Source organism: Grosmannia clavigera (assembly GCF_000143105.1).
Source record: "Grosmannia clavigera kw1407 unplaced genomic scaffold GCSC_168, whole genome shotgun sequence".
Lineage (NCBI taxonomy): Eukaryota > Fungi > Ascomycota > Sordariomycetes > Ophiostomatales > Ophiostomataceae > Leptographium > Leptographium clavigerum.
In genome coordinates, this window is record NW_014040771.1 from 645,018 (window position 1) to 665,595 (window position 20,578).

The window sequence follows — 20,578 nt, forward strand, 5'->3', positions numbered from 1 at the left end:
CATCTCGACACCGGCCTCCGCCCATTCGGTCCGAAGAAGACGAGCGACGCCAGCACCAGCAGCACCATCAGCTGAGGCAGCATTAGCAGTCAAGGCGTCTCGAGCCGGACGTTGACGCTCACAAACGCGATGGCAAACCACTTTGGCAACGGGTCGGCTCACGGCGGCCTTGGCGACGTCGCCGCTTCGGCTGTGGAAAACGAGCCGCAGGACGTGGTGCTTCCCAAGATCAGCGGTGCGCTCGAGCTCATCTACAACCCCCACTCGTCCAACCAGACTCGACAGGAGGCCCAGAAGTATCTCGAGGTCGTCAAGGATACCACCCAAGGTCCCTCGGTCGGCTTCGCCCTGGCCTCCAACCAGTCCAGCTCGCCGGTGGTTCGTCACTTTGGTCTGTCCATGCTCGAGCACGCCATCAAGCACAAATGGGCCTACTTCTCACCCGAGCAGACCTCGTGGATCCGCGGCTGGGTCCTAGAGCTGGCCCAGAACGTCTCGCGCAACGACGCCCCGTTCCTGCGCAACAAGATCGTCCTGCTGTGGGTCGAGCTGGCCAAGCGCTGCTGGGCCGCCGAGTGGATGGATATGGACGAGCTGCTCCTGCAGCTGTGGCAGCGGCCGGGCGACAACGTGCACAAAGAGCTCGTGCTCTACGTGCTTGAGACCCTCTCGGAAGAGGTCTTCAATGGTGACGATGCCGTTGTCGCTCTGCGCGAGAGCGTACTCAGCAAGGCTTGTGTCGACATTTTCACGCCCTCGTCCGTCCTCAACGAATGCTTCCCCAATCGCTCGCGTGTGCCGGTCGTCCGGGCTGGCGACGATGGCTGGCTGCTCCGCGTGTCTGATCTGCTGCGCAGCTGCCTCGAGGCCGACGTGCAGAGCAACGCCGAGGCGCGCAGCTGTGCTGTCCGTGCCCTGGCCGTCTTCACCTCGTTGCTGCCCTGGACCATACCCAAGGCCATCATTGCCAGCCAGTGCGTGCCGTGTCTATGCGAGAGCTTGGCTGCGCCAAACGTCGCCGTCCAGAAGGCTGCGCTCGAAGCCCTGCACGCGCTGTACTCACGCAGCCATTTCGCTGAGGACGAGTTTGTTGCCATCGTCGTGCCCATGTACGACTCCAAATACGTCGATCTGTACAGCAGGCTTTTTGAGTGGGCCAAGGTGGATGCCGACGACATCGACGACGACAGGTACCAGTTTAGCAAGAAGTTTTCCGAGGTGAGTCTCCATCTGCCAACGGCCTGTGCCATCCTTCGTCCTGCTCTCTGGTCGTTCATCTGATCCGTTTGTCTGCTGCACAGATGCTATCCTGCCTAGGCAATTATCTGGACCGTCGCTTTTCCAGCCTGCCGCAGGGCGTCGACGTCCAGAAGTTCGTCGAGCTTCTCCTCCAGGTCGTGCAGAGCGAAAGCCTCGTCGTCGCCATACCTGTGTTGGTGACGTGGACCCGGCTGCTGAACCACCGCTCGATCGGCCCCCTGATCGCCGATACGCCCTTGATTGGCCCCCTCCTGGAGGTGTGCAGCTTGCGGCTGATTCGATACGAGAGCCTACCCGAGGACACACAGGACGCCTCCTACGTCTTTCTCCTGGAAGATACCGACACAATCCCGGAGCGCCATGCGTTCCTGGGCAATTACCGCCGGTACAGTTCCCAGGTGATCGAGACGATCGTGCAGCTCAAGCTCGTTGACGCTTTCCGACACGTTCTGTCCCAAGGCGAAAACATGCTACATCACCTCTATGACGGCGGTCAATCTCTGAATGGTAAATCCGCCGGCATCTATGATTTTCCTGGCCTGGGCTGATTCGTCTAGTGGAAAACTACAACAAGAACTCAATGGCTGTCTTGCGGGTCGATGCACAGTTTACTGTGATCGAGTCGGCTTTGAAGGGCTACACGAGGTGGAGATCTTCCGGCGCGTCCGATGAAGACCAGCCCGAGGTGGGAGAGCTGCTTGATATTGTCTGTCTCGTGCTTGGACACTAACACTTGTCTTTTAGCGGCGACAGCAACAGGCTACTCTTGAAGACGAGTTCGAGTCGTGGTGCAACCGTCTGGTCGAGATGACGTTTAAAGACCCGTGCATCCGCAAACGCGTTCTGCAGCTTCTGGTAGCCTTTTCCATCACGGCCTTGGACCAGCATCGCAGCTTTATGCTCAAGGTGCTAGAGCATATCTTGGTCACGTGGCCAAATCTGGAGAGCCTTGAGCACAGAGCGTTCAACGACGCGGTCAAGGATCTGCAATCGGAGAGCATGGTTGAGCTCCAGCGTCTGGCAACAAAGCAGCCTGATCATCTGCTGAACGTGTACGACCAGCTGGAGACCAAGGTGAAGGAGCTGGTGCGATCGGGCACGCTTGACGAGAAGCGACAGATCGCCTACCAAAGTTTTCTCTTCCTCATCATCCATCGGGCGCGAGGCATCGACATGGGCGCAAGAATTCAAAAACTGCAGATCTTTCTGACGCCCGTGCAGGAGCAATGGCAGGCTCCGGATCTGCAACGGGCGCTGTCTTCGTACAGCGGCTTCTGCGAGCTGGTCGGCCTCGACAAGGCGCAGGAGTACATTGCGCGCAAGCGCATCGACCAGGTTGCGGATTGGGGCGCGATCGAGCTGGACGCAGAAGGCCTCGCCCTGCAAGCCGACCTTGAGGCGCGCCAGGCCCTGTTGCCGCTACGATCGACAAAGACGTTTCTGACTGCGTCGGTGGAGCGGCTGGAGAAGAACTCGGATGCTTTCCAGGCGTCTTGTGTGCTCTGGCAAGAATCGGTGCCGCTGATCCTCTTGCGGCTGCTCGAGTTCCTCGATTATGCCCATGCGTCCCATAATTTCAGCAGCTGGACACTGCTCCCCGAAGAGATGCGCCCGTTCGTCGGACGGCTGCTCACCGACCGGTTCTGGCAGTCGGGCATATCCGAGGGAAGCAAGGATGACTTTTATGCCCGCGTCCTCGACCGCAAGGGAACCATGGAGGGCCTTGCCTCTTCGATCCGGTCCACGGTGCGATATGTCCGGGAGACGGCCTACTCGATCCTCCTCAGCCTGAGCCGGTTCAGTGTCCAGTTCTACAGCTTCAACGGGCTGTCAGAGCCCTTGTCACGGGCTCTGTTTTCCAACGCTCTTCATCTGCCGCCGCACCAGATCATCGGACTGCTGAATCTCGTCCGGTTCCTCGTCGACAACTGCCCTGTCGAGTTCCGCGAACCTTTTCTGCCTCCTCTCATCGCGTCTTGCTTCCAGCAGACCTCGGCCAAGCTCGTGCAGGAATGGGGCAGGATCGACCAGGTACAGCAGACGCCGTCCGACGCGGACTCACTCACAGAGGAGATGAAGGCCGAGAGCATTCTCCGGCAGTTTGGCTATTGTGCTGTGATCATGATGGCCGACTTTCTAGACCCGACCAGGATCAACAGTGAGTCTTGCCGCTCGCGCTGACCGATATTTGCATACTCTGACTAACCACTTTCAAGTTCTGCTTCCAGAGAGCACGCAGGCGACAACGAAACGGTTTCCAACCCTGCGGCGTTTTTGTCTCATGCAAACAGGCATCGTTGAGCCCCTGCTGGTATTTTGCAACAACGTGATTCGAATTCACGACGGCCGCTGCTGTAGCATCGTCCTTCGAGTTCTGCGGACTATCATTGCAGAGTTTGTCGGCGTGGACTCGGCAGAGGCGCTGCCACCGGCGCCACCAGCAGCACCGACGGCGGCGAATGCGGATGACGAGCAGCAGGACGGAGCCACTTCGCGGACACCGGACTCGTTTCCGGTGCCAGCGGAGACCTCGACGGCAGTGCGCGAGTACCTGTCCTTGGAGGTGCTCAAGAGCTGCATCCTGTCGCTGCATGAGCCATATTTTGTGGACCAGCACCGAGAGCTGGGCTCACTCATCGCGTCCATCCTCTGCCACTACTGCCCGTTGACGACGACGCCCAGACAGGTGCTGCTGTCGCTGCCAGACATCAAGCCAGAAGATGTTGTTTTCACGGTCGAGCAGGTGTGCCGGTCCGGCATGCACAGCCGGCAACAGAGGGCGCTCGTACTAGACCTGCTCAAGGATCTGAAGGGCGTCAGTGTGGCCGAGATGGGCAAGCTGAGCAAGACGGCCGGCCTGAAGCGCGATGGCGGGCGAGGGACCAAGAAGCCCAGTCAGCGAAGCCAGATGGCGCAGCAGTTCATGACGGCGCCGACGACGACGACAGTAGGAGAGGAGAACGTCGGCTCGCGCATGATGGAGGGAGGCGGGCGGGGCAGCCCCGACCTCGAGGGTGTTGCAGGACTGTTTAATCTGGCGGATTAGAGGATTTCGGGGAGACTGGCGAAGATTGCGGACAAGGGAGACGAGACGCTGGCGAGGGTTGTCGGTTTCTTTGTTGCGTGTTTTGTATTCCTGCTGTACTTGATTCCCCCGGAGGTCTTGGGCTGGGTTCCGTGCGTGGCTGCTTGTACAAACGTCTCTCGCGAGTGTGGGTGAGGCTGTGTCTGGAGCCTGAGTTTCGCTGACAAAGAGGAGGTTTACATGCCGAAAAAGGAGTTTGGGGCGGAAGAGTGTGGGAGAGGCGGGACAGACGGCCCTCGTGCGCGTCGGCGTGTGTCTGTGGTGTGTTGTACCATCTAGGGGAGGAGACCAGAGGATGCGGTGTGGCTATAGGACAAAAAACTATGATAGATGTGGGATTGCAAAGCAGATGATCGGTCGGGATTTGTCACAGTCACTATCTTACATGATCAGCCTCGCGGCAGGAGGCAATTGCATAATCGGCTTCGGTGATGCAGGAAGGAGCGACCGGGACGGTCGCTAGAGCCACTGCAGCTTCAAATTTGGAGTACATAGTAACAGGATATTTAGGTTCAGGTTCTGCCTGAGCACGATACCCAGGACAATGCGGCAGCGCCGTCCGGTGGCGTTTCAGCATGACTGCCCAAGTGAGGCTTTGCTTTGACCCTGTGTGGATGCCCTCGTACGAGCTACTAGGTATTAAGCGGAGCACTCCCCAGGTCCAGACTGTTCATGGCACCGGTCATCCTGGACACTGCAACGTGATCGAGTTTCTTGCTGGCCACCTGCCTTTCATTTTCTGTCCCAACCGTCCATTAGACCAGCCTTGCCAGGCGTCGGAGACTCGCCAAGACAGACTAACTCGAGATGGTCTTCACAGGAAGGCCGTCGATGGGCTGCCAAATGTGCAGGAGTCGGCGGATCAAGGTCGGCTGCCCTCTGTCCTTTCGCTTCAGCACACTCTCTTACCCTCTCACTGTCTCACTCTCCCCCTTTTTCGGCAGCACGAAGCTGACTGCCTGGCTAGTGTGATGAAAGCAAGCCGTCATGTGGTCAGTGCACGCAGTTGGGCCGGTTGTGTCCCGGATATAGAAGCGTTATAGACCTCATATTTCGAAATGAGACCGAGGTTACGGCAGCAGAAAAGCGAGTGCGGACGAGAGCTCGCAAACGGCAGCATGGCCAGTCCGTGCCTGACACCGCTGTCGCCGTACAGCTGTCCGGGCCTCTGGGCCGTCGAGGCAGCCGCAGCCGCAACGACAGCAGTAGCAGTAGCAGCAGCACCAGCAGCAGCTGTAGCACAGATGTTATCGCTATTGTACCAGCCCTCCAGACACCGCCCCAACAGCTGGCTACTTGCCATTTTCTTTCCAACTTCGTGCTCGTACCATCCCAGGGCACCGGCCGGGGCTACATGGACTTTTTGATCCCTCTGATGCGTTCAGTCGAGCCCTCAATGGCCACGGCGAATCCGCTGACACACGCCTTCAGTGCCTGTGCGCTGGCGTCCATGGAGACGCGGGTGATGTCGAACGGTTTCAACTTCAGCGGTGAGGCACTGGCCGCGTACACGCGGGCGCTGGCCACAACTCACGTGGCACTCAGAAACCCCGACCAGGCGTGTGATGACACGACTTTGGCAGCCGTGCTGCTGCTGAGTCTCTTTGAGGTGTGTGAAGCAATTGCCAAGATTATGCTTCCATTCCGACCAGTCACTGATTTGACCGTCATCTACAGATCATCACGGCCAAGCAGTCGGGTATGTCTGCCTGGGGCTCGCACGTCCAAGGTGCTATCGAGCTCGTCCGAAGTCGCGGCCGAAACCAGCCAAAGACCAGGACAGATCTCTCTCTGTTCATTGCCGTCCGGACACAGATGGTAGGGCTCGCCTCCAGTCCCAGTTTTCCTCAACCCGACTGACTGACCTGCACATCAGATCATGCACAGCGCAACATCCGACAAGCCGATAGCAATGGGGGCCGAGTGGTGGATCCGTGGAGCCGTCGGCGAGGTGGCGGCGGCAGCTTGCCAACGCCTTAGCATCCAGACAGCCGAGCTGCGGGTAGCAGCCAGCCAGCAGCTATCGATGGCCGTGCGGACGTCCGAAACCATTGCCCGCCTGCGCGGTATCGCGCAACAGGCCGTCACGCTCGACCGTGCATGTGTGGCCTGGGGCGAGCGCCTCCCAACGGCCTGGCAGCCGCAGACGGTGGCTTGGGAAGGAGACCGCCGCATCGACGTCTACGCCGACATGTTCATTGCCAGTGTGTGGAACATGATGCGCTGCACGCGCCTTTCTCTGGCCGCCGTCATCGTCCGTTGCGCTGCCTGGGATCGCGCACCTGCCGACTACCGCACGACGCCCGAGTACGCGGCCGCTACCCGCACCTGCTCCAACATCATTTCCGACATCATTGCTACCGTGCCGTTCTATCTTGGCTGGCACCTGCGGCATCGCGACATTGTCGAGACGCACTACCGACAGCAGCAACAGAAGCGGAGGATGGCCGGGGCAGACGAGCCGCATCCACCCAGCTTCGTCTGCGGCGTCGAGTCCGAGATGAAGGGCCTGGCTGGCTACTTCTTGGCTTGGCCGCTGGCCAACGTCAACAGCCAGGACTACGCTACTGACGCCCAGCGCGTTTGGGCTGTCGGCCGCCTGCGATACATTGCGGGCGATCTCGGCGTGCGGTACGCTGGAAGCCTGGCAAAGGTATGGAGTAGTAATGCTGCAAGCCTCTTATCTTTCCCCGGCGTCGTGCTGACAACCCGGCAGCTCCAGCTTAGAGTCCCCTCCATGCTCATCCAGCGAGACCGATTTAGGGCACAACAGCGCGCAGCCGCATCCCCGACAGATCGATGATGTTGGACAGGTCAAGTTGCTGATCAAGGCTAGCGGCTCAAGTCCGTCTAGCTAGTGGATAGCAGGGAATTTGATGCACGTCCGATGTCCCGCAAACAACTGGGGAAAACTGCACGCCCACGGCAATGCATAAAGCCTGTGGGGTTTTCGATGATAGACACGGTCGTAATGTAATAATAGTACTCCATAATGCACCTCAGAAAAGGAACAATTGCCAAATCGCCTGTCGTACGTGATAAACAGCTTCAAATGCCTGCATCCATTGCTACATAGATACCTCACGAGCAGAGATAAGGTTGCGCATCGTCCCTGTTCGTTGCTACCTGCCCGCTGCTCCCTGCTCTTTGCTCCTTGTTCCTTGTTCCTTGTTCCTTGTTCCCTGTCCCTGTTCCCTGCCCCTGCTGTTCCCTGTTCGCGCAGTCTCCGCCAATGTCGCTGTTCGCTATCGCTTCTGCTGGACTTTATTTCGACAGCCTTGCGGCTCTATAGTTTGCGGATTAGAGAGCATTCAGATACAGCGACTGTAAAAAGCTGCAGGCCTACCTCTGCCGCCCCTCTCCGTGCTTGTTCCACGCGTCGACGAATACGCGCTGCGTCACATCGACGTAGTGCTCCGAATCAAGGTGCTTGACGCCCACGCGCATGCCGTCTTTGGTGAACGTGATGTTCTTGTTGCCGATGTTCTTGGTTGCCTGCGTCCGGATGTTTTTTACGCTAAGGTAGATCTGGTAGCCTACAAAGCTGAATCCGCCGATGACGAGGAACAGGACGATCAGCGGCAACAGATGGCTGTGAACCGGCGACAAAGTATCAGCAGCTGTCGGGATGGGGAGGGGACCTGCTAGTGCAAAACATACCCGAACAGGGTCCAGCCGTCGGGCTTTTCAGCCTTCCACGCCATCTTGTCTACAGATGGGGCGAGTAGGGTTGGTCGATGAACGCACACGATGGGAGTGAGCGAGATCGTGGGCCGATGGGTGGTGTAAGGAGAGCCTTTCACGCCGTGGATCAGAATAAGGAGATGGAAGAGTGAGGAAAGACAAGCGGAAGAGAGAAAGGGCTGAGGGCGCGTAAGATTTGTGACGGTTGGAATTCAAGGCGCCAAAAGCAGCCCAGATGCAGCAAAAGTACGGAACATTACAGGCGTGTGCGCTGCCCAGCTGAACCGCCACACTAAAAGCTCACTAAAAGCTCACTAAAAGCTCACTAAAGAGAGGCCTGATTGTCTTGCCACGCGTTTCGCCGGGCGTTGCGACGGGAGAGGGGACTCCCGCACAGGGAACTCCTTGCCTTTCCTTTGATGTAAGAGTACACAGTACGAGTGTCTGTTTTCGAGAACCTCGTACGGAGTGGGGGTCCAGAAAGCGAGGGCCCGTATTGGTACCTAGCGCAGCAAGCTCGAGGATATGCAATTGTCAAGCGTAGCAAGCCACACCATCCAGCCACAGGGCAGAATGAACACGTGAAAAGTAGCACTGAGCGGGGCACCAAATGGTGAGAAGACGATGCGCACGGGCCATCCTAGAGGACAGGTCACACCGTGGGACAGAGTGCTATCGTTCCAGCCAGCTGGCGAACATGCAATGATGCCAATCATCCCCCAGAACTGCTGCACCGCCGTCTCTTTCCCTTGTCGTCCACCTGTCCTCTAGCGACACTCCTGCCCCCATCGTGTCCTCCTGGTGCCAGCCATCTGAGCCGCCGCCTGCGCTTTTAGAGCGGAGCTATCGGCGCTATTTTGCAGAAGGCCAGCTTTCTCGTTTCCGGATTCTTGCTCAACTTTCCCCTCTCTCAACCCGGTCGACCGTCTCGACCTCTGGCCAGCCGTGCAGTCTCGCGCCCTTGCGACACTTCTCTGCTCTCATTCACCGTCCCACACCTTCATTGAATCAGCGGCTCACGCATCTCCCGCCTTGCGCCTCCCGACATGTCTGCTCCCTACGGCCAGCCAGGCGGTCAGCCGGCGCCCTATGGCGATCAGCAGGGCCTCCCGGATGCGCAGCAGCAGCAACAGGCGGCATCCTATGCCTCCCACTCTGACCACAAGAAGAAGAAGAGGGCCTATGCCGCCGATGCGTTCAGCGTGGGGAGCGGTGCCAATGTGCCCGCAGCCGGCCAGCTGCCACCCGGTGGCCAATATGGCGCTCCTCTGCAGCCGGTCGACAATCCTGCATACGGGGCCTACGGCGCTCAGCCGGTGCAGTCCGTGCAGGCAGCGCAGTATGGCGTGCCCCAGGCGGCTGTCGGTGCTGCTGCGGGCGCTGCTGGTGGATACGGGTACCAGCAGCCCTACTATCCAGGAACGGCTCCTCCTGTGCCTGGGGTCGATGCACTTACAGCCGGTGTCGCTGGCATGTCGTTTGGCGGTGCTGGCCAGCCCCAGGTGCAGCAGCCGCAGCAGCAGCCGTCTTCTCAGGCTGCCGCCGGTCGCGCCGGACCGCTCAACCAGTTGTATCCGACAGATCTTTTGAGCCAGCCGTTTAACGTGGCTGAGCTGGAATTCCCCCCTCCACCCATCATCCTCCCACCCAACGTGAGTTGTCCCCGATCTTTCGGCGAGAGAGATATTGGAACAGTGTGATAGACAGAGCTGACAGGCTCCCTCCCTTTTGCAGACCAGCGTGACGCCTTCGCCGGATGCCAACTGCGCGCCGAAATATGTCCGGTCGACCATCAACGCGGTGCCGACGAACCACTCGCTGCTGAAAAAGTCCAAGCTTCCGTTTGCGCTGGTGATTCAGCCCTATGCGTCCCTCCACGACCTGGACGACCCGGTGCCGGTGGTACAGGACCAGGTGATCTCGCGCTGCCGGAGATGTCGGTCGTACATCAACCCGTTTGTGACGTTTGTCGACCATGGTCACCGGTGGCGCTGCAACATGTGCAACCTCACCAACGACGTTCCCCAGGCGTTTGACTGGGATGCGGCCGCCCAGAAGAGCGTCGACCGGTGGCAGCGCCATGAGCTGAATCACGCCGTCGTCGAGTTCGTCGCCCCTCAGGAATACATGGTCCGCCCGCCGCAGCCGCTGGTGTACCTCTTTTTGTTCGACGTCAGCTACTCGGCCGTGTCGACCGGCTTGCTGGCCACGAGCGCGCGCACCATTCTGGACAGCCTCAACCGGATACCGAACGCCGACGGCCGCACGCGACTCGGCTTCATCGCTGTCGACTCCAACCTGCACTACTTTGCCATTCCGCGCGACAGCAAGCCAGCCCCGACGGGCGAGGAGGCCGAGGCCGAGAACGAGGACGACGATGGCAGCGCGGGCGAGACGAGCATGCTCGTGGTTAGCGACCTCGACGAGCCGTTCCTGCCCGTGCCACAGGAACTGCTGGTGCCGTTGACCAGCAGCCGGCAGAGTATCGAGCTCTTCCTGTCGCGGCTGCCCAACATGTTTGGCAACAACCAGAATAACGGCTCGTGCATGGGCTCGGCCCTGCGTGCCGGGCACAAGTTGATCTCGCCACTGGGCGGAAAGATGGTCGTCCTCAGCACGTCACTGCCCAACTTAGGCACCGGCAAGCTGGAGCTGCGTGAGGACAAGAAGATTCTCGGCACGTCCAAGGAGGGCTCGCTGCTGCAGACGGCCAACAGCTTCTACAAGAGCTTCGCCGTCGAGTGTTCTAAGAACCAGGTCTCGGTTGACATGTTCCTCTTTTCGTCGCAGTACCAGGACGTGGCGTCTCTGAGCAACCTGCCGCGCTATACCGGCGGCCAGACCTGGTTCTACCCGGGCTGGAATGCCGGTCGGTCGGAGGATGCCATCAAGTTCGCTACCGAGTTCAGCGACTACCTCTCGTCCGAGATCGGCCTGGAAGCCGTGCTGCGTGTGCGGGCAACGACCGGCCTTCGCATGAGCTCGTTCTACGGGAACTTCTTCAACCGCAGCTCCGATCTGTGCGCCTTCCCTGCTTTTCCACGTGACCAGTGCTATGTAGTCGAGGTGGCCATCGACGAAACGCTGCAGAAGAACGTGGTGTGCCTGCAGACGGCGGTGCTGCACACGACCTGCAACGGCGAGCGCCGCATCCGCGTGCTTACGCTGGCACTGCCTACGACCACCAGCCTAGCCGACATCTACGCCTCGGCCGACCAGTGCGCCATTACGGCGTACTTCAGCCACAAGGCGGTCGAACGCGTACTCGATGGCGGCCTGGACTCGGCGCGGGACAGCCTGCAGAACAAGCTGACAGAGCTGCTGCAAACCTTCCGCAAGGAGCTTGCTGGCGGCAGCATGGGCGGCGGCCTGCAATCGCCGTCGAATCTGCGCGGCCTGCCGGCCCTCTTTCTGGGTTTGATCAAGAACGTGGGCCTGCGCAAGTCGTCGCAGATTCCATCGGACCTGCGCTCGGCCGCGCTGTGCCAGCTCTCGACGCTGCCGGTGCCACTGCTGATGCAGTTCATCTACCCGCGGCTGTACTCGCTGCACGACATGCCCGACAGCGCCGGCGTCCCCGACCCCGAGACCAGCCAGATTGTGCTGCCACCACCGCTCAACCTGTCGTCAGAACGCTTTGTGTCGTACGGCCTCTACCTGATCGACGACGGCCAGACGCAGTTCCTCTGGATTGGGCGCGACGCCATACCGCAGCTGCTGGTGGACGTCTTTGGCGTGGCCGACCGGACACAGCTGCGGGTTGGCAAGGCAACCTTGCCGGAGCTCGACAATGACTTTAACGAACGTGTGCGGGCTGTTATACAGAAGAGCAAGGACTTCAAGTCTCGGGGCGTCGGCAGCATCACCGTGCCGCATCTGTACTTTGTCCGCGAGGACGGAGAGCCCAGCCTCAAGCTGTGGGCCCAGACGCTGCTTGTAGAAGACCGCGCAGACCACAGCATGAGCTTCCAGCAATGGATGGGCAATCTGAGAGAGAAGGTAAGCACGTGATCCCCGAAGAGAAAAACAGAATTACAACGATCACGGCGCTAATCAGGATTCTGCATAGGTCGTTCAGTGAGAGCACGTGTGCGGTAGGAGTTTTGTTGGATGGGGACGCATTTGGGGAATTGGACGAAACCAGGAGGCTATGGTCGATACAACTTACCAGCATTTCTTCCCCTTCATCCCTTTTTAGTAAAAAAAAAAATGAAACAAAGAAGAGAGAGACGAGCACACGTTGTGTACACAAAGGAGGACTTGATTTGCATAGACGCGCGAATGAAAGGCCTGGTGTGGCGAGATCGGCCAGGGCGCAGAACCAGTCCCAAGACGATCTGCAATTGAAGCATCTCACTCTCGGAAGACCGACTGTGCTGTGCTTACTGCCCAGCGCTAGGGAAGAAAGAGACAGGGCAGCCGAAAAGGCAGGCACGGCCAGAGAGCACCAAGTGGGCCAACCCGAAACGCGCCTTCTCTGATGGGCAGCCCGCCAGCGATTACTAGGCTGTATCCGAAAGGCCGAAGGGCTGGCTGGCAACCGTTTATTTTTACTCTTTTTATTAATTGTGGCCCGAGCAGTCATGAAACGGGACTTTGTGTGATTGAAACACACGCGCCGGCGCCTCAACACGGGCCGCCATTGGACTGGCGGCCAGGAGGTGCAGCGCACCTCGATTGGGAGCCCCTATTGCGACCTACCAATATTGTGTACTGTGTACACGACCAGCGTGCAGAGTGAGACCCTTCCTGCAGTTCTGCTCACTTATTGGCCTGCTGGTGTGACGGGCAGGAGCCCCTCCTTCGCTCTTTCTGTTTCGCTACTGCTCACTCTGCCCACCTTCTCGTTAATCCTAGCCGACCCCGTTGTTCTTTCTCTCTCGGACCGCTTCTGCTCCTGTTCCTACAGTCCGCTTCATATCACGAACATAGAAAGGCTCCTCTTTGGCTCTTCCCGGTCTCTTCTTTTGCCTTTTCTCTGCTGCGTCTTGCATCCCCTCGGTCTTCGGCACGCTAGTTGACAGGACACTTTCGCCCAGAATCCGACTTGTCTGCTACCGACGCACTATATCACATCCAGCACAACAGCGCGGGGCAGCTTCGTCGCAAACGGCCCACTCTCATTCTCGACAGCCTCCCCTCTTCCAACAACACAACTCAACGGCGACATTTTTTACGACGACGCGAAGTACGGAAGCCGGCTCGTCCGAATTAAAGACACAGGTAAGAAATACATGCGCACGGAAAATCATCGTGCGTCCGTGTGCGATCGGCCTCGCCGTCCAGCTGGTTCAGATTTGCATCGTGTGCAAAGGCCCCCCTTTCCCCCCTCACTTTCCCCTCAAGCCGGGGAAGACAGAACAGCGAGACCAAATAGCAGCAACACTCTGTCTACAGTCTTCCAAAAAGTCGTACTATCATGTTCCTGTGTATCTGCTGTGTAACTGTCAGTCGCAGTTACGCTTGTTGCGGTTGCTCCGGTTGTTGCAGCTGCTGCAATTGCTGCTACTGCTCACCTTGATTCTCTTCCCATGCTCTCTCACCCCCCTTGCCTCCCTCCACCCCACCGGCCTTCCCTGTACGGGATCCCGATACCTGACATCCAGGACCCAAGATACAGCATCGTCTGACATGCTGTTCCAAACGGTTTCGCATACCGCCAATCCTACACAAAGCACTTAATCCGCACCGTGCCATCTCTTCTGGATCTGTTCTACCGGCCTGCTAAGGATCCGGCCTCCACAACGCAGAAACCGCAAAATAGTGCCCCTGGAAATTGGAAACGGATTTTTTGCTGCCCTTGCTGGCCCTCTTTTGTTCTCTCCCTTCTCCCATCGCCGCCGTCCTTGTCCTCCCCTGATGACCCACAGCACCAGCTGAGCCAGTCATTCACTTCCCCTTTGTTCCAGTCTTCCCAATCCAGCCCCACTTTCCGCAAAGAGCAATGCTCACGTCTTCAATATCATCTCATCTTGCTCTTGATATTTCTGTCTCTTTTCTGTCGCCGGTAGTTCTTTACCGGTTGTCTTTTTTTTCTCTCTAAAAAAAGTGCGTTGTGAAATATCGCTTAATACTAACTGAAGCCTACAGCCTACCCTCCAATCCTAACCGAACCGTCCCCGCCCCTTTTCGTCTTACAGTATCATTCTGAAGCTCCAATCAAAATAGCGTTGCGCAAAACTCACACGTCGCAACGTGCAGCCGGTTGTCCATCCCCCCTCAGCTGCTATACACAGCTTAGACTTTAAGCCCGCTCTCGTTGCGGTCCACCTACTTTATCCAAGTTTGCCCACTGTTTCGTGTTTTCGTGTCCAAACGGGGCAGACCAAAGGTGTGTGCTTGGACACTTTCCCAGGCCCTGTGCTTGGAGCGCCTTCTAGTTTTGAGTGGATCCGCTTACAGCCCACACAGCATCCACACCCTACTTTCAACGATACTTAATACCGGCTGGCTCTCGCCGCCAGACAACAACTGGCTTCGGTTTGAAATACGACATATTATTACAAGCTTGGCCGATCAGAAAAGAGCTTCTAGATCCCCACCTCCGGGCCAACGCCCCTAGCCATCAGATTTGCCAAGGGTACTCCGTACATTACCTCTTCCGGCCAATACTCCATACTTGTGCTATACTCCGTGCCACGACTCCTATTACTACCTCGCCTCTCCGCCGCCCGAGCAGAGCTTCGTTTGTTCTTCAACAGAATTTTTACTTCCAAGACACCTTCAAAATCCGTCAAGGAAAGGGACTTACAATGTCTCGATCCAACGCCCCGAACCAGCAAGGTTCGCGCAAGATCTCTTTTAACGTCAGCGAGCAATACGACATTCAGGATGTTGTCGGTGAAGGCGCATATGGCGTCGTATGGTGCGTTTCTTCAAATTGTTCGTTTTTGATCCATGCCGACCTGCCCAAGCTGACCCAGATTTGCTTTTTTCCTTTCATAGCTCGGCTATCCACAAACCGTCTGGCCAAAAAGTTGCCATCAAGAAGATCACTCCCTTCGACCACTCCATGTTCTGTCTGCGGACCTTGCGTGAGATGAAGCTTTTGCGGTACTTCAACCACGAGAACATCATCTCCATTCTCGACATTCAAAAGCCACGCAGTTACGAATCCTTCAACGAGGTGTATCTGATTCAGGTGCGTTTCGTCATGGCACCGTCGCCGGAGAAAACATTGGTTCTGACTAGCGCGATTTTCTGAGTACAGGAACTCATGGAAACCGACATGCACCGTGTCATCCGCACGCAAGACCTGTCCGACGACCATTGCCAGTACTTTATCTACCAAACTCTCCGCGCCCTGAAGGCGATGCACTCTGCAAACGTCCTTCACCGTGATTTGAAGCCGTCGAACTTGCTTCTCAATGCCAATTGCGATCTGAAAGTCTGCGATTTTGGATTGGCGCGGTCGGCTGCATCGCAAGAAGACAACTCGGGATTCATGACAGAATATGTTGCGACTCGGTGGTACCGTGCCCCGGAGATCATGTTGACCTTCAAAGAATACACAAAAGCCATTGACGTCTGGTCCGTGGGCTGCATTCTGGCCGAGATGCTGAGCGGCAAGCCCCTATTTCCTGGGAAGGATTGTATGTGGCTCCCTCCGTATACTGCTGCCTTGTTTTTTATTTTGTTTTTTGCTAACTGGGAGCCTCAGACCACCATCAGCTGACACTGATCCTGGACGTTCTTGGCACACCTACCATGGAGGACTACTATGGCATCAAGTCGCGGCGTGCGCGTGAATATATCCGGTCTCTGCCCTTCAAAAAGAAGGTGCCGTTCCGGACGCTATTTCCCAAAACGTCGGATCTCGCGCTTGACCTGCTGGAGAAGCTGCTTGCATTCAACCCTGTTAAGCGCATCACAGTGGAGGAAGCTCTCAAGCACCCATACCTGGAGCCTTACCATGACCCGGATGACGAGCCGACGGCACCGCCCATTCCGGAGGAGTTCTTCGACTTTGACAAGCACAAGGACAACCTGAGCAAAGAGCAGCTGAAGCAGCTTATCTACCAGGAGATCATGCGGTAATTCAGGGACACCGAATGCTGGTGATGGATACAGCGGAAGAGGGTCACGATGTCGCAGTCAGCCAGCTGCCGCGTATGCTACAGATGCACGAGGTCACGGCTGGCTGGACTATCATGTAAAAAAAGATCGGGACCTGGAGGGGGGAGGAGCGCAGTGGTGGAGATCTTACCGGTTATATGGCATATATGTTCTGCCATTTTTTGGTTGTCGTTGCATTTCTGACCGTTTTTTATATGCTCATGCACCCCCAATATTTTTTTTTGACCTCTGGCATTGCTTTGTTTCACATCATATCAGCGCGGTTGACTGAGGTCAATATAGGGTAGGAAATAGGAGAGGGGGGAGACTGTCGATTGAGCAGAGTAGCGGTAGCGTTCAGAAAGAATGCTCATTGATTAACGTTAAAGAGACTGCTCAAAGAAAAGACCGGCCACTTAGCCTGTGTCGTGACGCCATAGTAACCCAATCCAGATTGTCTTTCCAAGACAAAATGGTAAAAGAATGAACAGTAGAAAAGAGATCTATATGCACCATGGGATCAGCCTTGATATCCCACTCGTAAGATAGGCTTTGAGCAAGGCCCAAAATATAGACGACGGTACAAAGAACGAGTCCAAACGGATAAATCAATCCAGCGTATCCGCTATTCTCTACTGCCTTGATCCAATAACCCAGACCTCGACGCCGAGGACGCCAAACTTGTCGCCTTCGTCACTCAGCGGCTGGTTGCCAAAGGTCAGACAGGTGGAGCTGACGCCCTTCTCCAGGCCGTCGTCCAGCCAGAGCCCGTACTTGCCGTCGCCGCCGCCAATGCTGAGGCTGTGGGTCTCGCAGTACAAGAAGTATTCGTTAACGCCACTGTAGGGATAAGCGCTGAAGCGGATAGAGGGGCTTGACATTGGACGGAGCGAGTGTGGAGGGGCGACCGATGTGACTGAGGAGGCGATAGAAGAGATGGACACCAGCGAGGGTGTGGATGCGAGGGAGGCAGCAGAGCTGGGAACGGCAGCGCGGACGGTCGATGCAGAGGGGCCGGAGAGGCCTGGGATGAGGGGCTCTTGTCCGGCGTCGGAGTAGAGCAGGGGCATTGATGATGGCGGCGGCAGAGAGGGGACGAACGAGGCGCGCCAGAGAAAGCATTCGCCGGTGCCAAAGTAGTGCGGCGCCGGATGAGGGTATTCGGACAGGTAGGCGCCAAAAGTCTGTGGCAAGAGAGTCAGCTGGGGAAGAAGCCATAATAATTGGAGTCGGGGGGGGGGGGGGAGAGGGAGAGAAACACACGCCACCGTCCTGATCTTGAACGACAAGCACGAAGCCGTTGCGATGTTCAGTGTGAACAGAGCACTTCTCGTAGAGGGTAGCAAGGCTGGCGCCGTCCTGGTCGAGGCTGTAGACGAGTTTCCACTCGTCCTCGATGCGCAGACGCTCGGGCACCATGATGCGGATCTCCTCGGCGATGGCGGTCGAGAGAAGGCGGGCAGACGGAGGAGTGTCGTCGTGAAAGCCGGAGAGAATGAGCGGTTCGAGCGGAGGCGGCCGCAAGGGTGAGGCAGTGCGGGCAAAAGGCGGCGAGTAGGGCTGGTAGGCGCCCAGAGGTGAACGAGGGCTGTGATGGGAGGCCGATGCAGGCGAAGAGAGATCGAGAGAGCGGCTGCCTTCGGCCATGTCGCGGCTGTGGGAGAATGAGGGAGGGTAGGACGAAGCAGCTGGCTGCAGCTGGCCGCCGGGTTCAGACGAGAGACGGCGCATCAGGCCGCCAATGGCGCTGTAGAAGGAGCTGGGCAGAAAGGATGGCGAGACAGGCGAGGGAGAAGTAGGCGTGACGGTGCCTGAGCCGGCCGGCGAGCGATGCGCGTGGTGTGAATGGTGGTCGGACGACGTCGGGCCGCCGTGGTGGTTCATGGTCAATCTACGGGCATGTGCGAGCCGTGTGGTTGGCGGGAGAGACAGACAGACGAGGATGAAGGTGCAAAGAAAGTTGGCAAGAGAAAGCCGTGCCAAAGTTGGCTGACTATTACGGTGGAGCAGCCGGGCAGACAAGGATGCGCTAATCGGCTTGCAGCCAGACGCGGGGCTCTTTTGTCTTTTGGGGGGGTGTGACGAACAAGGAAGGCGCCGTCGGGTTTGCTGTTTGCTGACTTAGCAGATGCTGCGTGCTCGCTTTTGTGTTATTGTGTTTTTTGTCTTCATTCATTCTCAATGGCCTAGAGTCTGCGCAGCCATGAATCGGGTGATGCCGCGTGACACGCCTGCGGGCGTGGGCTCGTCAGCGCAAACGTCGGGCTCGAAGCCGAAGCTGTCGCGCAGAAACGCCCGTGTCGTCGGCCCAATGGTGGCCACGTATGTCGAGCGGGCAGTCACTGGACTGCCGTCGCCGTGTACTCGTCCGGTGGCCGGGTCCAGCAGACCGAGGCCGGCCAGCAGCCTGTCGCAGCCTGTGGGCGAAAAAACCACGACCCAGCGACAGGGCCGGTCGCGTGTGGCCGTCAGAACGCGGTCAAGGTCAGCAGCAAACGAGGGCATCTCGCCCGTGCCGTAGACCACCACCTCGTCAACGCGGACGGGTCTGGAGCTGGTGGGGTCCATCAGCACGCGCGGAATGACGTCGCGACGTTTCTCGCCGACCAAAAAGAGCAGCGGTGGCGGCGGTGTGACCGGCTGAGCGATGGCGTAGTGCTCGCGGATAAAGTAGGCGAGGTCCTCGCCGTTGCCGGTGTGATCGCCGACGACCTGCAACGGCGGTTGTTGCGGCACCGCTCTGAGGGCACGTGTCGTAGCCGGACCGACGCTGTAAGTCGGCACATCCTGCAGATGCGGCCACGCGCCCTTCTCGCTTCTGCTCTCGCTCTCGCCCTCGCCCTCGCCCTCGGCAACGACCCGTGCAAACGCCTCGACCGCCCGCTGTGACGTAAAGATCAGTCCGCCGTATGCGACCTCCCCCGTCGAGGCGATGCGCCGCCGCACCAGGACATCGCGCAGCTGTGCAACGCCGTCGTCGTCAAAGCGGTGCTCCAGAACCGGCACAAAGATCGGGTCGAAGCCGCCACCATGCTCGCCCGTCATCTCTGCAAAGTGGTCCTCATACGCGTCGGTCGGCGACGACTTGGTCTTGAGCAGCAGCACCGGGGTGGCTGGCACGGACGATGTCGGGGTGGCCATCGGTCCACTTGCCACGATCAGAGTGTCGTGATGGTTGTTCTACTTTTTTTGGCAGCAAAATTTCAATCGGCGCAATTACAGAAGGTCTAGCGGCGGTTGCTAGCGCTGTACGTCGTCGAGGCTACGATTAGTAGCTGGAGCCCTCCATCGTACCATGTAGTCTTACATACTTTGGTATTATGGAGACTGGTGTCATATTTGTCAGCGTCTTGGAGGCGAGTCGAAAAAGCTGCTAGTGCACCTTTCCATCGGTCGTTCCCGGCACCACGATATACGATATGCGAGCTCTCACGACACAACTTCGAGACGTGAGAGGATCTTGACACGCCTTGACATACTGTAGAGAGCAATGGCAGACACCACCGCAGTGGAGCCTCCGAAGAGGCTGCCCAAGGGCGTTGTTCTGGGCAGAGACGGAAAGCCGTAAGCTTGAGAAGGGGCAGTCGCGGTTGTAGAGCGAGAGTCCGGCTGACCAGGAAACCCGTCCGGGTCCTCTAGATGCCGTTCGTGCACGTCCTTTGCCTCGTGGGCCAGCCAGGCGAAGGCGTCCATCAAGACGGCCAGCGGCTCAGCCGGATCGGCAGCAGCAGCGGCCATGGCGGCAACGACAGCAGCAGCGACAGCCTCAGCCTCAGCTACGGCAGCAGCAGGCTCCGACTGCCCGGCAGACGTGGAGACACTCGGACGCGGGACGTGGACGCTGCTGCACACAATCGCGGCACAGTATCCGACACAGCCAACGACGGGCCAGCAGGCCGACGTGCGGAGCTTCATGGGCACCCTGTCGCGGCTCTATCCGTGCTGGGTGTGTGCGGAAGACTTCCAGACGTACCTGGCGCGGTCGCCGGTGCGGACAGCCTCGCGGGACGAGCTCGGCCGCTGGCTGTGTGCGGCACACAACGAGGTCAACCAGAAGCTGGGCAAGCCCGCATTCGACTGCAACCTGTGGGAGGAACGGTGGCGGACCGGCTGGAAGGACGGCCGCTGCGACTGAGTGGACCCAAGCGAACAGCTGTGCGCTGTGCGCTGTGAGCTGTCTCCGTATGTGTAAGAGTATGTTTGGTCAGCATGGCAATACGGGAGATACGAACGGCGATGCGGTCTGGCCATGATCATGAAACCAGACAGGAAAAAAATGGAAAAAAATCTCCCCAGCGATCTGGAACAGATATGCCGATACTGAAAGGGGCAGCAAATTGGGACAAAAGGGGGGTTTGGCAAGAGCACACAGCCGCTCAGCCTATTAAGCACTGACATCTCCTCTGGCAAACGGCATGTTTTTCTGTGGAGTTGTGACTGATCCGTCGCCTGATGCCCGTCCAGACTGGAGACTGCGACAAAGTCCCTCGCAAG

The 20,578-nt window shown here is 58.1% G+C and overlaps 8 protein-coding genes across 8 annotated transcripts; 5 read left to right on the forward strand and 3 right to left on the reverse strand.

Moving 5' to 3' along the window:
* Positions 1–129: 129 nt before the first annotated feature.
* On the forward strand, positions 130–4,306 carry CMQ_1889 (nuclear import and export protein; the record flags this gene model as incomplete). Its single annotated transcript, XM_014314815.1, has 5 exons — positions 130–1,218; positions 1,302–1,767; positions 1,818–1,945; positions 2,005–3,418; positions 3,477–4,306. The coding sequence occupies 5 exons, from the start codon at positions 130–132 to the stop codon at positions 4,304–4,306; spliced, it is 3,927 nt and encodes a 1,308-aa protein (XP_014170290.1).
* A 1,435-nt stretch (positions 4,307–5,741) lies between these two features.
* On the forward strand, positions 5,742–7,203 carry CMQ_1892 (negative acting factor-like protein; the record flags this gene model as incomplete). Its single annotated transcript, XM_014314818.1, has 4 exons — positions 5,742–5,954; positions 6,023–6,163; positions 6,222–6,976; positions 7,068–7,203. The coding sequence occupies 4 exons, from the start codon at positions 5,742–5,744 to the stop codon at positions 7,201–7,203; spliced, it is 1,245 nt and encodes a 414-aa protein (XP_014170293.1).
* Positions 7,204–7,687: 484 nt separating this feature from the next.
* CMQ_1974 (uncharacterized protein) lies at positions 7,688–8,049 on the reverse strand (the record flags this gene model as incomplete). Its single annotated transcript, XM_014314900.1, has 2 exons — positions 7,688–7,937; positions 8,006–8,049. 2 exons carry the CDS (start codon positions 8,047–8,049, stop codon positions 7,688–7,690), a joined length of 294 nt encoding a protein of 97 aa, XP_014170375.1.
* A 1,026-nt stretch (positions 8,050–9,075) lies between these two features.
* On the forward strand, positions 9,076–12,110 carry CMQ_1839 (protein transport protein; the record flags this gene model as incomplete). Its single annotated transcript, XM_014314765.1, has 3 exons — positions 9,076–9,681; positions 9,764–12,028; positions 12,099–12,110. 3 exons carry the CDS (start codon positions 9,076–9,078, stop codon positions 12,108–12,110), a joined length of 2,883 nt encoding a protein of 960 aa, XP_014170240.1.
* A 2,671-nt stretch (positions 12,111–14,781) lies between these two features.
* CMQ_2041 (mitogen-activated protein kinase) lies at positions 14,782–16,066 on the forward strand (the record flags this gene model as incomplete). Its single annotated transcript, XM_014314967.1, has 4 exons — positions 14,782–14,894; positions 14,975–15,170; positions 15,240–15,621; positions 15,690–16,066. The coding sequence occupies 4 exons, from the start codon at positions 14,782–14,784 to the stop codon at positions 16,064–16,066; spliced, it is 1,068 nt and encodes a 355-aa protein (XP_014170442.1).
* Positions 16,067–16,716: 650 nt separating this feature from the next.
* On the reverse strand, positions 16,717–17,968 carry CMQ_1976 (tld domain containing protein; the record flags this gene model as incomplete). The annotated part of the gene is made up of 2 exons (XM_014314902.1): positions 16,717–17,268; positions 17,348–17,968. 2 exons carry the CDS (start codon positions 17,966–17,968, stop codon positions 16,717–16,719), a joined length of 1,173 nt encoding a protein of 390 aa, XP_014170377.1.
* A 294-nt stretch (positions 17,969–18,262) lies between these two features.
* On the reverse strand, positions 18,263–19,225 carry CMQ_1857 (uroporphyrinogen-iii synthase; the record flags this gene model as incomplete). The annotated part of the gene is made up of 1 exon (XM_014314783.1): positions 18,263–19,225. The coding sequence occupies one exon, from the start codon at positions 19,223–19,225 to the stop codon at positions 18,263–18,265; it is 963 nt and encodes a 320-aa protein (XP_014170258.1).
* A 349-nt stretch (positions 19,226–19,574) lies between these two features.
* Positions 19,575–20,219, forward strand: CMQ_2004 (FAD dependent sulfhydryl oxidase; the record flags this gene model as incomplete). The annotated part of the gene is made up of 2 exons (XM_014314930.1): positions 19,575–19,648; positions 19,724–20,219. The coding sequence occupies 2 exons, from the start codon at positions 19,575–19,577 to the stop codon at positions 20,217–20,219; spliced, it is 570 nt and encodes a 189-aa protein (XP_014170405.1).
* Positions 20,220–20,578: the final 359 nt, after the last annotated feature.